This window comes from Bos indicus, chromosome X, assembly GCF_029378745.1.
Source record: "Bos indicus isolate NIAB-ARS_2022 breed Sahiwal x Tharparkar chromosome X, NIAB-ARS_B.indTharparkar_mat_pri_1.0, whole genome shotgun sequence".
Classification (NCBI taxonomy): Eukaryota; Metazoa; Chordata; class Mammalia; order Artiodactyla; family Bovidae; genus Bos; species Bos indicus.
The window spans coordinates 3,749,358-3,766,162 of NC_091789.1; the positions used below are offsets into that span (position 1 = coordinate 3,749,358).

Here is a 16,805-nt window from a genome sequence, read left to right on the forward strand (position 1 = left end):
AGCCATTTGCTTCGCTCCGCCCCAGAGCCCCGGAGTCCAAGCCGGTTCCTCGCCGATCTTTTAGTCGTCCGCTTACTCTTTCCTTCCAAGATGACAGATGCCGCCGTGTCCTTCGCCAAGGACTTCCTGGCAGGTGGAGTGGCAGCGGCCATCTCCAAGACCGCAGTCGCGCCCATCGAGCGGGTGAAGCTGCTGCTGCAGGTACGTCTCGGGATCCGAGAGCCTGACCAGGAAGTGGGGGGAGGGGCCGCGCGGGAAGCGGTGGTCCAAGGCCTGGGGGGAACCAGCCCTCGTGATCTGCCCAGGGAAGTGGCAGCGTGGGAGCAGGGGGGGCCGCGGGGTAGGACCAAAAGCCAGACTTGAGAGAGGTGTTTTAGTGATCTGAAGTTCAGGATCTCGGAAAGGGTCGGGGGCGGAGGGTGGGCGGAGGAAGACCAGGGCCTGGGCATCCCAGAGCCAGCGAACTCGGATGGGGCAGCCCGGGAGTGACTGACTCCCGGGCCTTGGGGTCAAGGGCGAAGGCGCTGAAAAGGGGGACACCTGCCCGTACCGAGCACGTCAGGGTCGTGGCAAGGAGATAACAGCCTGGGGGAGGCCACGCGGCCGGTGGAGCGGCCTCGCAGCCGGCAGCCGCGCTCAGACCGGCCGGGCCGGAAACCGGTGCCGGGAAGCGCGTGTCCCTTGTGCTTCTGCCCCCGCGCAGCCGCTGGCGCGTTCCCGCGGCCTGGTGGCGCGCTCTGCTACTCCGGCTCTAGAGGGCGCGCCCGCACAGGCTGACGGGTGGTGGCCCTCGGGTCACCTCCAGGAGCGGGGCACCCGAGCGGGAGGGAAGCTGCTCCCAGGGACCTTAGGCGAGGACCACAGTCACCAGGGTGACCGCGCCTGACGTGGGACTCGCCCTCATGTCTCTGAACCAGGGTCTGAGATAATGACCTTTCTCCCAGGTCTAAAGGTCACGGCTCCGCTTGAGGGTGGTACCTCCTCACCCAAAGGGGTGGAGGTTTAATGCTTCTAGCTGTGATGGTGGCAGAAGGTTAGGAGGGTCCCACCTGTGGGACCCAGAAGACCAGACTTGAGGCAGGCGGGAGCCAACTAACCTTTAAGGGTGTCCGTTGAGATGCTGTCTTCTCTTCACTTCTCGTGATTATCATCTTTCTGTCAGGTGCAGCATGCCAGCAAGCAAATCACTGCAGATAAGCAGTACAAGGGCATCATAGACTGCGTGGTTCGTATCCCCAAGGAGCAGGGAGTCCTGTCCTTCTGGCGTGGTAACCTGGCCAATGTGATCAGATACTTCCCCACCCAGGCTCTCAACTTTGCCTTCAAAGATAAATACAAGCAGATCTTCCTGGGTGGTGTGGACAAGAGGACCCAGTTTTGGCGCTACTTTGCAGGGAATCTGGCATCAGGTGGTGCCGCCGGGGCCACTTCCCTGTGTTTCGTGTACCCTCTCGACTTTGCGCGTACCCGTCTAGCAGCCGACGTGGGCAAAGCTGGAGCTGAAAGGGAATTCAGAGGCCTCGGCGACTGTCTGGTTAAGATCTACAAATCTGACGGGATTAGAGGCCTGTACCAAGGCTTTAACGTGTCTGTGCAGGGTATTATCATCTACCGAGCTGCCTACTTCGGTATCTATGACACTGCCAAGGGTAAGTTTGCCCGTGGGCTTCAGAACTGTCCATGTGAGAATGTTTAAAGGGTTGTCTGAAGGCAGCCAGGGTCACCCCGTACAGCCCTTTGTGTGCAGAGATGTTGGGGGTGGGGATGTGCAAAACAAGTGAGGAAGAGTCTGCTTACTGGTGAAAGTGTCTCTCTCCTATTCTCAGGAATGCTTCCAGATCCCAAGAACACTCATATCTTCATCAGCTGGATGATCGCACAATCAGTCACGGCAGTTGCTGGGTTGACTTCCTATCCATTTGACACTGTGCGTCGCCGCATGATGATGCAGTCAGGGCGCAAAGGAAGTAAGTTCCACTGGAGCAGAAGATACAGATGTGGGCATGGCACATGGGCACCCATGCCTGCCTTTAAAAATGGCAGTCTGTTGAGATCCCAGGTGGGGTTGATGGGTCTGTGGCCACTGCACAGACTCCTTTCAGCGGGCCCTTTGGTGCCTGTGCCTAAGGGGGCTTGCCTGGTGTTAGAGGTTAAGGCCAGTAGGTTGTCTGCACCTCCCTGTTGTCCTTGAGTCACCATGTTAAGATTGCAGTATTGGCCACACTAATGTGTAAATGTTGGATTTTGAAAAACTGACGATAGCTCTTAGAGGTGGGGCTCTGGATTAGTCTAGTTAAACTTAAGGACTTTTCACCTCAGCCTCGGGTCACCAACCCTTTGTCTTTGTCCTTTGCAGCTGATATCATGTACACAGGCACGCTTGACTGCTGGAGGAAGATTGCTCGTGACGAAGGAGCCAAAGCCTTTTTCAAAGGCGCGTGGTCCAATGTTCTCAGAGGCATGGGCGGGGCGTTTGTGCTTGTCCTGTATGATGAAATCAAGAAGTTCACCTAAGTTATTTCCTAGTTTTTCTCCTGTGACTAGGCATGTTGTATTATATAACATATCTTGAGCATTCCTGACAGACTGTTAACTGTCTATTTATCAATGGCAACTATTTACTGGTTGAAAATGGGAAGCAATAATATTCACATGACCAGTTTTCTCTTAAAGCCATTTCCATGATGACGATGGGACCCAATTTTTTTATTTCAGTCACTCCTGGCAAATAACAAATTTGAAGAAATAAAAAATACCTGGAATAGTTTTGTTTGTGGTTTATTTTCATTTAAAAGTACATTAGATAATTTAGTAAGGGCTACATTTGAGTAAATGCTACCTGTTTAATAAATGCTGCAGTATATCCTGAGGTGATGAGCTTTTTTCTAAAACCAATCTTCAGCCATCCACTTAGCAAAGAATAGCTTGTCTGTGTGACCCATCGACGTTGCAGACCCAGAGCAACCGAAAACTGTTGGTCCATTGCCTGTGGACAGTCACAGCTGATGAGCTTTCTCTAAAAAGCACTCTGGACCCACCTTTCCTATCTTGTGCTTATTAATGAAGAAATACTAGCTGAATTTTACACTTGAATTTCATCTCATTTCATGATGAAATTCATTCTTCCATGAGTTTTATCTCATTTAAACAAAAGTGTTATAAAGTGGTGCTAGTGTTAGTCCCTGGAGAAGGCGATGGCACCCCACTCCAGTACTCTTGCCTGGAAAATCCCAGGGGCGGAGGACCCTGGTGGGCTGCAGTCCATGGGGTCGCTAAGAGTCAGACACGACTGAGCGATCTCACTTTAACTTTTCACTTTTCTGCATTGGAGAAGGAAACGGCAACCCACTCCAGTGTTCTTGCCTGGAGAATCCCAGGGACGGGGGAGCCTGGTGGGCTGCCGTCTCTGGGGTCACACAGAGTCGGACACCATTGAAGTGACTTAGCAGCAGCAGCAGCAGTGTTAGTCCCTCAGTCATGTCCAACTCTATGACCACATGGACTGTAGCCCACCAGGCTCCTCTGTCCATGGAATTCTCCAGGCAAGAATACTGGAGTGGGTAGCCATTCCCTTCAGGGGATCTTCCTGACCCAGGGATCAAACCCAGACCTGTATTGCAGGTGGATTCTTTACTGTCAGCCACCAGGGAAGCCCATAAGGTGGTAACAGCAATTTTTGTCCAATTGCCTTCCCTCCTCCATCTTCACCTGTCTCAAGTCAATCTAATCCTGTTCAAAGCAGAGGATTAGAACTGGCATAGTTAGGCAGTGCTGAGATGGCAGTACTGTTAAAGATTATGGAGAGAGCTGCCAAGAACTCAAATCTCACTTTTCAAAAAGGAAACCACATCTACATTTTGGTTGGCATTTTAATCAGGCCAGTTAATGGAGGATGCATGTTTCTTTTGGAAAAGTCCTTCCTTGGGATCCACATGAGAATGTGTTTGCAATTTCTGCAGCTCTTGTAGCCTCAGAAATCCAGGGATTTTACCTGGAACATGAGGTTTGTAGGAAGCACCATGGCCGGCAAACCACAACATTCAAAGTAGAAAATGATAGGTAATCCACCTGCACAGGTGAAAGTTCCTGAGGAAGGCGACATACACTAGCATGTTTACCTGCCACTCGTAGATAGGGTCTGCACGGCAGGCGTTACTGCCCACAGGTTCCTAGTGCTTGTTGTTACGTGCCACCTGGCCAAGCACCTGAGTCAACACAGGTACACATGTCAAGTTATATACCTTAAATATACACAATGTTTTTATATAATGGATTTATCCCTGACCTTCAGTGATACTGACAATAAAAAGTATCTTACTAAAGTTGCTTAAAAAAAAAAAAATCCACAAAACTACTGGTATCAAGCCTGGATTCTGCCACAACTGTGCTGTTGGGGAAGTTAATTTCAAGCCTCAGTTTTCCTCATCTATAAAATGAGGATATTGATAATGCCTGCCTTTGAGAGTTGTTTCAAGGATTAAAGAAGGAGATTCCATTTCGTTCCCTGGGTCAGGAAGATTCCCTGGAGAAGGAAATGGCAACCCACTCCAGTATTCTTGCCTGGAGAATTCCATGGACTGAGGAGCCTGGCGGGCTACAGTCCATGGGGTCACAAAGAGTTGTATACGACTGATTAACACTACCATCACATCTACCATAGAACATACATAACGTTGTAAGTGGTAACTATGATAATTATTAAGAGACAGTTAAGATTTCAGGGGCTCCAAAATCAGAAGTACCTGGATTTGAATCCCAGCTCTGCTGCTTACTTAACTGTATGGCCTTGGGCAAGTCACTTATCCTGGGTCTCAGTTTCCTCATCTGTAAAATGGGGATATAACAGTGCTAGCCATATTTCCTTGGGGTCTAGGGAGTGAGAGTTAAGTAACATAAAGCATGTAAAGCAATCAGTGTAGTGCCCGGCATCTAGCAAGCTCTCTGATGTGAGTTTTTCCTAATTAGACATCCATTTTGTGGAATGAAGATCTGCCTAAGCAGAGAACTACTTAAGAATGAACTCAAACTCACTTCTCTTTTCTCTGTAACAGCCTAGATATACTATTTTGTGTAGGATTTATGTAAAATAAACTTCAGATTGGGTCTTTTTTCAGAGAATTTGATCCTGAAAGGGGATAAGAGGCTCTTCACTTAGGGCTGCAAACCATAATACAAGAGAACCCAAGCCCCCTTTATGGTTATTACAATAGATGTGGACTCACTGAGCTGGCAGCTATTAAAATAAACCTAGGACCAAGCGTTAATGATCAGAAAGAAAGAAGTGGTGCTTCCTACAATTGGGTGGCTGACATAGATGAGGTGTGTTTTTTTTTTTTTTCCCTCTTTCTATTCTTGTTGTTCAATGATTTCTGAAATTTAATTTAAAGACAAAGTGGTTTTAATCTCTCCAAGCTGTGCAGGATAGTGCTATAGAATTCATTATGTCCATTATGCTCATGCGAACATTGATAGTACACAATCTTAGCAACCCCCTAATTTATGCCATTGTTTTGTTACTATTCAAAGCCTAACAGAATCTGTGAAGCCCAATTCCAGGTGAGAGAGCCAGTATACAGGTCAGCTTGCACACAGCCTCGCTCTCCATTCCAGGGGCCACTCGGCTCAGTCACTGGAGGCAGTGCTCCGGGTGCTCCGACCACCACCGCTGGATAAAGAAACCAGGGGTGTCTTCCCACAGGGGCAGTTGTGGATGGTAAGTCATTTAAGCCATTATTTTGTATTAAAAGAGATGTGGATATGTTAGTGAGTCTATTGCACAATTTGAATGCATTTTAAAGCTGTAGAAAGAGTTCTGGCACTGCCCTCAGACCCCAGGGGGAACCCTTTCAGCCTCCTCTGCCATTACAGATACTAAGGTACAAAAAAATTTTAAAGTACTACCGTGCCGGCTGCTAGATTTTCACGGGTCCATGTTCCTGTGGTACATTTCCTTTTTCCTAGGAGGTTTGTAAGCATAGTATTTCTAATTTGTATTGGGGGTTTTTAACACAGTTAGTATCTGTACATGGTCCTCAAAGTTGAACATTAAAGATATAAAATGAAAAGTAAGCATTTCCTCTGTCCCATCCCTAACCCCCGTCTTCAAAAGTAACCATTATGAACAGTTTCTTGTCTATTCAAACAAAAAAAAATTTGTAATGCTTATTGTTGTGAGAGTAGCTGATTTGTTTTTTATCTGAATCCTATTCTGACGGCTTGGATTCAAAATGGCATGATTCTTTTAGACCAGTGTCAGACTCTGGGGACCAGGACTTACAGATGCTGTCAGAGGCAGGAGGGTGGGGAACGGGTAGTTTCTGGATTCTGAGCAAGGATTTCTAAATGTGATTCTTTATTAAAACCTTAAAAGGAAGCCAGTATTTTCCTTTGCGGTTTTAGCTTTGGTTGCTGAGTGACCTGGGGGCAAGTCACTTTTCACATCAGAACCTTAATTTCTCCTTTAAAGTTCCTTCCAGTTGAGATGTTCTCTGGCTCCATCATTTTTACATAAAGCAGAATCAGTGAAAGGACTGGGATTAGGTGATTTAATCCTCCCCGAGAACATTTTAAACTATTTAACACAGTTGAAAGTGAATAGTCTCTGACTCAGAACAGTCATTTGCAGACTGTGTGGGTGGGTTGGTGTTGGCAAGTAAAATTACAAATGTAAAGATTTACATTAATTTTGAGACCAAGAAGCTGAGCAACAAAATTACAGCTTGGAGTTTGGGTCAAAGGAGGTTTGATTTACCTCAAAATAGTTAATATCCATCTTTTCAAAGCCTCATCTTATTATCTGTAATATGCACTTTGGTATGCGAATGGCCATATATTTGAACAACAAATACGGGATGCTACAATTTCTGGACACAAAAAAGTACCTTGTGTTCTACTCAAAATTTTTGGAGGAGCTTTCCCATCATTTCAGCCATTTATTTGGTTTAAATGCAGGTGCACAAGTTCAGATGCATGGTATTCTTCTTAGCCAAAGGCTTAAAAGAGCCTTTGGTATCCCGGCAACAAATATAAACAACGTTCAACTGACAGATTGGGCAGTATTTTCACTATACCCTCTTCAGAGACACAACTGAGTTACAGGCTAAATAATCCATGACTGTCAGTTGAAGAGAGGTCCCCATCCTGGGATTTCATCTCCTTGGGTGACTTTTGTAATGAGGGGAGGAAATTTAACACTGTTGAGATTTAAGGGAACTTCTGGGATCTAATCACAAGACACGTTTCACCCTCTCTAATGTTTTCACTCCCACAATGGAGATGGTTGTGGCCATTAACACATAACCAGGGCAAAGTCTTTGCTAGACCGCTATTGACAGATCAGCTTCCTAGGGCTTCGTGTTTAGGAGTGCAAAGGGAAACGCTTCTGTCTAAATGAGTTTCCAATGCCCTGCTGGGTGAGGAGCAAATGTACTCTCTCCTGATGGAGAGAGACGTGCCAAGAACCTAACGATGCTTCAGCCTTGAAGCCACCCATTGCATGGGCCCCTTCCCAGCCCTGAGAGGTGCCACAGCAATATATTCATTTGGTCATTGGGTTTTGTAAAATGTTCAAAAGATATATTTGTGTTTTTTAAAAGGGAGTACCCAAATAATATAATTATATAAACTGATATCCCCACAAAACCTGCATCTAAGCCTGCTGGTGGAGCTGGAATAGATGAAGGAATTTGGAGGCAGCCCTGTACATGAAGGCAGAGGCATTACCCAGGCCTGGGACTTCCTTGTCACCTGGTCTCCTCACTGCTCCCCATCTTCTTGCCCAGGACTTGCTCATAAGACTCTTCTGGACTGGAGGTCTCGTTTTCTTTTTTTCTTTTCTTTTCTTTTTTTTTTTTTAATTCAAGTATAGTTGCTTTGAGGGCTTCCTCGGTGGCTCAGATGATAAAAAATCTGCCTGCAATGCGGGAGACCCAAGTTCGATTCCTGGGTGGGGAAGATCCCCTGGAGAAGGAAATGGCAACCCACCCCAGTATTCTTGCCTGGAGAATTCCATGGACAGAGGAGCCTGGAGAGCTACACTCCGTGGGGTCGCAAAGAGTCAGACACAGCTAAGCAACTAACACACACACAACACACACTGTTGCTTTAACATGTTGTGTTAGTTTCTGCTGAGGCCTCATTTTCAAAGACCAAACTTTCTCACTTGACAGCTCTCCAATTTTCACCTAACTGCTTTCTGCCTCAGTTTCCCCACCTATCATACACAGATAACAACACTACCCCATGAAAATTAACAGGGTTAATATGTGTAAAGTGCTTAGAACAATGTGGACACCTGCTTTACACAATTTTGCTGACTGTTACTGGGCTTCCCTGGTAGCTCAGTGGTAAAGAATCTGCCTGCCAATGCAGAAGACATGGGTTTGATCTCTGGGTAGATCCCCTGGAGAAGGAAATGGCAACTCACTCCAGTATTCTTCCCTGAGAAATCCCATGGACAGAGAAGCCTGGTGGGCTACAGTCCATGGGGTCACAAACAGTCGGACACACCTTAGCAACTAAACAACAACGACTGTTACTGTTTTATTGGATGCCTTAAATGAGTTTTGTTTCATCCATGGGAGACTGATGTAATGGACTTATCCCTGACCTACAGATTTCTAAAACAGTCACGAAAATGCCACATGTCCCATAGAAAGTGAATCTCTCTCTCTCTCTCTCTCACACACACACACACACACACACACACCCACACACAAAGAAAGAAAAGGTTGTAACGAAAGAAAAAAAAAAAAACACTTGGAATGCACTGAATAGGAGTGTGTGGCTATGGTGGTAATCCTGAACTCTCAAGTTAGAGCACTTATTTTACAATTCTGGTTATTTAAGGGAGCAGAGGCCAAAAAAATCCATCCTGCCTCACACCCAGACCCCCACTGCCCTGCTGGCCCAGGAGCACTATGTGATCACCAGGGTTCCCTTTGTTCTTACAGTATTTCGAGGAATCCACAAGGTCCCTGCCTGATTACCCAAGTCTATGATGTGACTCCCTAGGGAAAGAAGCTGCTGGGGAGAGGCCACACTGAGACCTTTGGAAGCAAAAGATCTCCTTTCACTTTTGCAATTCAGTTCAGGACTTGAGTCCCTTTATTAAATAAAAACTGAGCCTTGTAGTGGGCTGACCCTAGAAGTGAAGGTCGGAGGCTGGGGGCTTGGACTTCTGGGTAAAAGCGTGCTGCTTGCCAGTTAGGATAGAAAGCTGGGAGTTTGGTTACTGAAATTGTAATCCCACTTCAGCTCCCTGCTTCCCTGTCTCTGTTAGGTCACATCAGAGCTCATCATGGATTAGTCCCTCAGTCTGTCTACCAGGAAAATTGGAGATCAACTTTTCTTGTTTGGGTTACAATATCACTTTCATTTATTTACTTGTTTTTGGCTGGATCTCTGTTGCTGTGCATGGACTTTCTCTAGTTGCGGCATGCAGGGGCTACTCTCTGGTTGCAGTGCACAGGCTTCTCATTGTGATGGCTTTTCTCGTTGTGGAGCATGGGTTCTAGGGTGCACTGGTTTCAGTAGTTGGGGCACACAGGCTTTGTTGCCCCACAGCATGTAGGATCTTCCCCGACCACGGATCAAACCTGTGTTCCCTGCATTGGCAGATGGATTCTTAACCACTGGATAACCAGGAAAGTCCCCATTAAAATTTTTTTTTTGTTGAAATATAGCTGATTTACCATGTTGTGTTAGTTTCACATGTACAGTAAAGTGATTCAGTTATACACACACGTATGTGTTTGTGTGTGTGTGTGTGTGTTTTAACAGTATCAGCTGCAATATCATTTCTTAAATCTTCTACCAAGTGCTGTGACTCTTTTCAGAATTTCTAGAGCTAGACAAATTGGATTGTTAAGCCTGCTTCTGCTGATTAAACAATCAAAGAACCAAATACTATGATTTCTCTAAAACCACAGAATCACGATCATGACTAATTATTTTGACCTCCTATATGCTAATGTTGTGCTATTCACTTTGCCTGGATTAACTCTCCTGATTCTCTCAATAGTCCTGAGAGGTACGTATTATTATAAGCTCCATTTTACAGCTGATGAAACTGAGGCTTTAAGAGGTGAGGTAACGCACTCTGAGCTGTCCTTGACTTTCAAAGAGAACTTTAAGGTGAGCCTGTCCAACTATTTATTTTGAGTCATGATATATTAAAATATGAAAACTGACTAGTTTCAACCACAGACAACCACTTGACAAATATTAAATAGAAATTGTAATAACCAAAGCACTGTTGACAGAGTTCAATTTTAGAATATGAATTATTTACTGTTCCAGCCAATTTAAGAATTATTGTTCAAGAATAATTACTTTAACCTAAAGCTACATTTGATTTATTCAAATTTCCTTAACTTTTTCAGGACAGACCCTCCTTTTAAAAGAAGGCTCTTAGCAGGGAATGCTGAGCCGCCTACTAAGGCTACTTGCCTGCGGCGGGGCTCTGGTGTTATTGGACCATTGGGTAAGGCTCAACCAAACTAACACAACCACATGACCAGGTGGTGTTTGGCGCCCCCTCACCTCTTGTCAAGGGTGGGGTGCAGGTCTCAGAAAAATGTTGACACCAGGGCGCTGGTCTATTTTAGCTGATCGAACCGTCTATGGAGAGACAGTAACTTGTGCCTTTTGTTCTGCTACATCCATGCATGCTCCAAAGTCCCAAACCAAACCGCTGCCATTCCCTTACCAGGTGTTCATGCTCATATTTCTAAGCTTTGATGTACTATGACTGCAGAAAAACCACAAGCTAAAAGGTGTGAGGTATGTTTTATTCAGGGACCTTTTTGAGGACCATACTCGAGGAGATGGCCTCTCATATAGCTCCTAGGAAATGTTCTAGAAAGGCAAAGGAGGAGCCAGGATACAATGGAGTTTTTGCTGGAAAAAAATAAATAGTCAAACATCAGAAGATTACTGCTAATTACAAAAATACAAACATCTCAAGTTAATGACTGTAGCACTTTTGTATGTATAGAAGATGCAAGAATCTGGGCTCATTGAAATTATTCCTCAGATATGCATCTAGGGTTGGTATCTTCTTTTTAGCCATTCTGAATTCCCCCTCAGGGCACACCATGTTAAGGCAGTTGCTGATGGCTTGATGGCAGGCAACATTCTTTGTTTACTGAAATGGAGAGCAGTTTTGTCCAGTTACTCCCCCCCCTCCAGCCCCACCCACAAGCTGCTGTTTCCTACCTCTCTGCCAAGGCACAGTCCTTCAAGACCCAGTTGAGATCAGCCCTTTTTCCACGAGTCTTCCCAGACTCCACTAGTCAGTGCTTGCTGCCCTTTCCTCTGAACTGCTAAAGTAGTCTATTTATGCTCAGTTCATGGTTGTATCCCCAGTGCCTGGAACAGTGCCTGGCACATAGTAGGTATTCAAGAAATAATTAAGTGAATGAACTCTAATGTTTGTGTCATTGTATAATGACTAAGTGTCTGGCCCCATTAGGGGCTGTGTCTTGTTCCTCTTTACATTCCTAACATGGAGCAGAAAACTTTGTGTGGTAAATGTCCATTGGAGGAAGAAATGAATGAACGTGTGAACTTTGCTCCTTGGTTATTGATCTGCAGGAGTAAATTTTGACTGGATCCAGCCTCTTGCACCCTGTGAACAACTCTGCAGTAATATGTTGCACTGGGCCTTCTTGACTGGCATCTATTGTTTGCCCAGCTCCTGGGCTTAGAGGGAGGCTCTGGATACAGCAGGAGGTTGGGGAATCACCATGTTCCTGTATTGCTGCTATGTGGTCCATGCTAGAGCCACGGTCTTGGAAACCCCCCTTCCCCCATTTTATGTGCAAAATAGATATGACTCCACAGCAAGGGCCCCTAGCTTCCTGGGAATATATGCTGCCTATTCAATCATGAACCCCAAACACAGATCCCTCCATCAAGTAAATACTTGATGGATATCTGGTTGTGATGGTGACAGTGCTGAACACTGACTGTCACACAACATGACTCAGGCCACTCCAAGGGGAGAGGAATAGGCATGTTACTGGGGCACCTGAGGACGCTGCCACCAGAGCTGTACCGACTGCACACCCACGTGATATATTAGGGCTGATTAGACCAGACATACTCCTGTGCCTGGGCCTGATGTTCCCCGCTTCCAAGACAGCCCCGGCCACAGAAAGCCGAAGAGAACCCTAGAGTGAAGGTGACCCTCTGATCTACTCTGAAGGCAAGTGGGTTTGCTCCCTGTTTTGAAAGTGGGTGGGAACCCCCCAGGGATTCGGTCTCTTATTGCTCACCCATTGTCATTTCTTGAGCTTTTTATTGTGGGCCAGACACTCTTCCAGTGGTGTATGGGTTCTCTTATTTAATCCTTTCAGCTGCTTTTTGATGCAGGTGCTGTGATTACCATTTTCCAGATGAGGATAACTGAGGCAAGTCATATATGTTTATAAACAGCACCTGCAGCTAAAAACTCTGAAAGCAGAGCTCCGCCCCCCCCTCACCCCCCACGTAAGTGAGGGCCAGGAGATGCTGTGGTTCCTGGAAAATGACCAGGGAGACCCGAGGAAGGAGAGTGGTGTGTAGGGAACCATCCGCCTGGGTGGGGAAGGACCCGATGTCTGCAGCGTCAGGAGACGCTTTGGTGTAGTGGTTAGAGGAGGGCTCTGCCTCTTTCCAGGAGTGAGGCCAGGAGGTGGACAAGGTACTAAGTTCTCAGTGCCTTAGCTTGCTCAGCAGTAAACTAGGGTCAAGAACAGCACTACTGTGCGGATTAAATGAGTTAGTACTTGCGAGCCTCCTGGAACTGAGCTGGGCACAGAATTTGTGCTTAGATGTGAAATGACCAGGGGGTTCTCTGGAGACCGCCAGCATCGTCCGTTTAGGTGCCGGATTTTTCAAGGGAAACATTGTAGTGGGCGCTCTCGGGGTGTTGGCGCCAATAGTCTTTGCGGCGGATGGGAAGTGGAGGGAGTAGCAGAGGGAGATGTCCCCTCCTGCCACGGAGGCGACTGCAGGCAACTAAGAGACAGGAGGGCCGGGCACGCCCTGTGGGGAAAACGAGGCTGCCGTGGGCCTGGCGACTGAAAGCTGCTGGAAATGCTAGGCTGGCTGGCAGATACAGGCTGGGAGACCTGCCGCGCAGCCGCCTCCGCGACCAATGGCTAACTCGCCTCTCCGGGCTAAGTAGCCTCCTCGCAGCTGCCTGCAGAGGGCCCGCTACGTCTCTGCTCTACCCGGCACTGCTGCCTGGGTGGGGGCTCCGGCGGGTTGCGGCGCCCTCCACGCCAGCTGCTCTCCACCCAGCTTGGGCCACCTCACTTCCTCCAAGTATCCTGCTCTGACCACTGTGGCCATACTCTTCCTCCTCTGATCCCCTAAAGCATCATCCACACTTGCATAATTTAGAACTCGGATATGTGCCAGCTGGCTCGCTAAGTGTGTCTGGTGTACTGGGAAGTCTTGACTCCACAACAATATCAGAAGGGTTGAAATATCAGCCCTCCTCACCACTACACGGGGCCCCTGGCACGCTGGTAGCCGCAGAGCAAGTGCCCAGAGAACACTTGACTCACCTCCATGAAGTCCCACTGTAATGACTCCCCAGGGGAGTGTCGGGGTCCTCGATGTCAGAGCACAGAGATGGCAGAAGGGGCGCCTAGCAGGATGCCTGTGTGTCCTCAGTTGACACCTGAGCCTTCACTAACCGGGTGGGACCGGTATAGCCCTCCTCCAGAGGCAGTGAGTACCTTGTGCAGGGGAAACCGGTGTGTGGAAAAGCCCACTGATAATGGAAATATCTGCTGAGTCCCAGCTTCAGTGCAGAGCCCTGTGCACAGCACCCAGGACACAGATATGTAAACAGGGTCCTTTTCCTCACGGGATGCAGCGTGGAAAAACGGAAACAAGAGATTTAGAGTCAGAAAATTGCCACCCACTCGCTCTGTGACTTTGGTCACTTCTCTGAGCCTGTGTCTTCATCTGTATCTCTAAGAGAATCTGGAATGGGAAGGCATAGGGGTGGTCAACGAGTATGGTAGCCAGACGTATAGTATTTCCACTTTCATGAGGAGAATATATTTATTAAGTAATCTAAATTACCATTTCTAAGTCAAAAAATAAAGTGGAAGTGGTAGTGTTTTGTGACAATCAAATGATAAATTATTTATGAAAACTTTTTGTTAATTCAAAGAGGCTCCACAAAGGTTTGTCACTTTCTGCACTGCCAAAAATACATAGTAGGTGCTCGGATAAATGCTTCTTGAGGAGTGAAAATGTTTCCCATTTTGAGATGAACAGTCAAGTTGTTATAGAGTCCAAGCTCACTCAACTCGCCACACAACAGGCCAATGAATCCAAGAGATGAGGTGTTGAGGCAAGGAAGATACTTTAATGGGGGAGCCGGCAGACTGAGAGGATGGCAGGCTAGGGCCTCAAAATAACCATCTTATTGGGGTCTGGATGCCAGGTTCTTTGATAGATCAGAGGTGAGGGTAGGGGAGGAAGCAAAGTAAAAAGGCCATTAATTTTGCAAACATCTCCTAGAATGGCAAGCCTCAGGCAGGGGATGTGTTAATTTCTTCCTTCCTGCCAGGTACACAGGGTTCCGAACACAGGCACTTTAGTTTAACAGTTATGCAGAGGGGCGGGATTCTCTGAGGCTAACCATTCTGTGTGATTAGCAATGAAAAGCAAGTCAAAGAAACAGTTCCAACATGGAGTCAGAATTGGCTTGCTGCCTGCAACAAAGTCAGGGTTACAAGATCCATGCTTAAATGTGGAAGTTAAGGATACAAGAAGGTCTTGCATGTGTCAAGTGACTTGTTCAGATGGTAAGTGTTGAATGACACCAGCAATCACTATGGGTGGATGGTGAGGCAAGGCTCCCCGGCAGACACGAGACTCAGACTCGAGATCAGCTTTGAGGACTGGATTGGATTTTGGTAAAGAAAGACAATGAAGACCATCTAGACAGAGGAATGGCCTGAGTAGAGGGGTGAGGCAGGAAAGAATGAATGGCTGCAAACTGCAAGTGCCAGAGGGTAGTTTTTTGCTCACTATTGTATCCCCAGTGACTAGCACAGTCCTTGGCAGGACTTAGTGTAGTAAGATCTTGATAAGTGTGGAGGAAGGGAGGGAGGAAAGAAGAAGGGGTGGAAGGGAGGGGAGAAAAGGGAGGGAGATGAATGAATTGGCCAAGTTGAGACCAAACCTTCCCACACCTCACAAATCAGAACAAAGAGATGGAGATTAGAGGAACACAGACTTGTCTAACAACTGTGAGACTCATTGTCCATTCTGGTGATAATACCTTGAAGAATTGTCCTGAATATTCAAGGCCAGAATGTGTATAAATTGCCTGTTGGTAGCCATTGTGGTCCCAGCCCTTAGGCTGGAACAGATTTCTGAGGAGTGCTTTGTATACAATAGGCCATCAGTCAGTAAGACGAAGAGGAAGGTTGGGGATTTTGAACTTGAACCCTGTGGGCAGCGTGAATCTCCTATGCAAAGTGGGGTGAGGCGAGGGTTGCAGGGCGGGAGGGAAGGAGGTGCAGGCTTGGAGGCTGCTCTAACTGGCTGGGGATTAGGACAAGCTAGGGCGGGGGCAGTGGAGATGAAAGGAAATGGATGATGGGAAAAGAAGCAGGAAGGGGACTTCTTATTTTTGAAAGGAGACTGCTGAGAGCTGGCTGCAGACTAAAAGGGTAGACAGGTATGAGCTCAGAAAGATGCAGAGACCTGCTAAGTGGGTTTAACTGCAAAGTGCAAGGAGCCAGGTGCTGTCGGGAACCCCAATCAGAGTAGAAGAACCCAGAAGGCTCACAAGGGCTTCTGTTGTCCCTGGTCAATGAAAATCACCAGTTCTCAGACCCTGCAAGATTTTCAGACAATGGTATTTTTCCAGGAATTTTAGAGACTGCGTCTATTTTCCTCTCTTCTTCTCCGCAAGTGTCAGAGAAGCACAGTCCACAAGGGGGCAGATGATGTCTGCCAGAGTCTGGTTGCTGTTGAAATGTAGTGATATTAAAAGGTGATCTTCCCGCATAGATACCCCAGCTGTCCAAACAAGCACAAGCACGAACAGGATGTCGGTGTCATTTATTTTCCCTGCCTCATTAGCTGCACTGCCAGAGGTGTGCAAGTGTGATATGGCCACGCGGTGAACAGCAGGAAGCCACAGAGCCATTGCCTGACTTCAGGGGGGTCATTGGTCATTGCTCACACTTGACGCTGCCTCCTGCTTCGAGCTCCTGGCTGCCTTGCTGTTTGCATCTCCCTCTCTTAGCTGAATAGAAGCAGAGTCTGATGCCCAGTGGGGTGTGATGGTGAGAGCAGAGCTCCTGCAAACTGAGATCAATCGGGCAACTGCCTACTCCAAGCAGAGCCCAGGACTGGGTGTTTGGAGGAAAAATCCAGAAGAAACAAAAGACTCCCTTAACGAACTGAATCTACTGGAAGAAAATAGGTAAACTCACATTAGTTCAAAGAATGCCTCTGGGATCAGAGAGACCTAGGTTCAGATCCAGCTCTACCACTTATTAGCTCTATGTCCTAGGACAAGACATTTAATTTCCCTGAGTCTTAGTTTCCTCATCTGGAAAATGGGGAGAGTAATTGTTATTGCACCTGTCTTATAGTGTGGCTGTGGGATTTCAATGAGATAATGTGTAAGTGAGAGAAAGTCTAACAACAGCGCTCAATGAATGTTAGCTGAAGTCCTTGGGATTTTTGTGTTGTTTTCTTTTGTTTTTGTCTGGTTGGTTCTTTTTGACTGCATCACATAGCATGTGAAATCTTAGTTCTTGGACCAGGGATCAAACCCA

At 46.9% G+C, this 16,805-nt stretch overlaps 1 protein-coding gene across 1 annotated transcript; it reads left to right on the forward strand.

The window, feature by feature from the left end:
- SLC25A5 (solute carrier family 25 member 5) lies at positions 1-2,767 on the forward strand. Its single transcript, XM_070785308.1, has 4 exons — positions 1-201; positions 1,163-1,649; positions 1,827-1,967; positions 2,357-2,767. The coding sequence occupies exons 1-4, from the start codon at positions 91-93 to the stop codon at positions 2,512-2,514; spliced, it is 897 nt and encodes a 298-aa protein (XP_070641409.1). The 5' UTR covers positions 1-90; the 3' UTR covers positions 2,515-2,767.
- Positions 2,768-16,805: the final 14,038 nt, after the last annotated feature.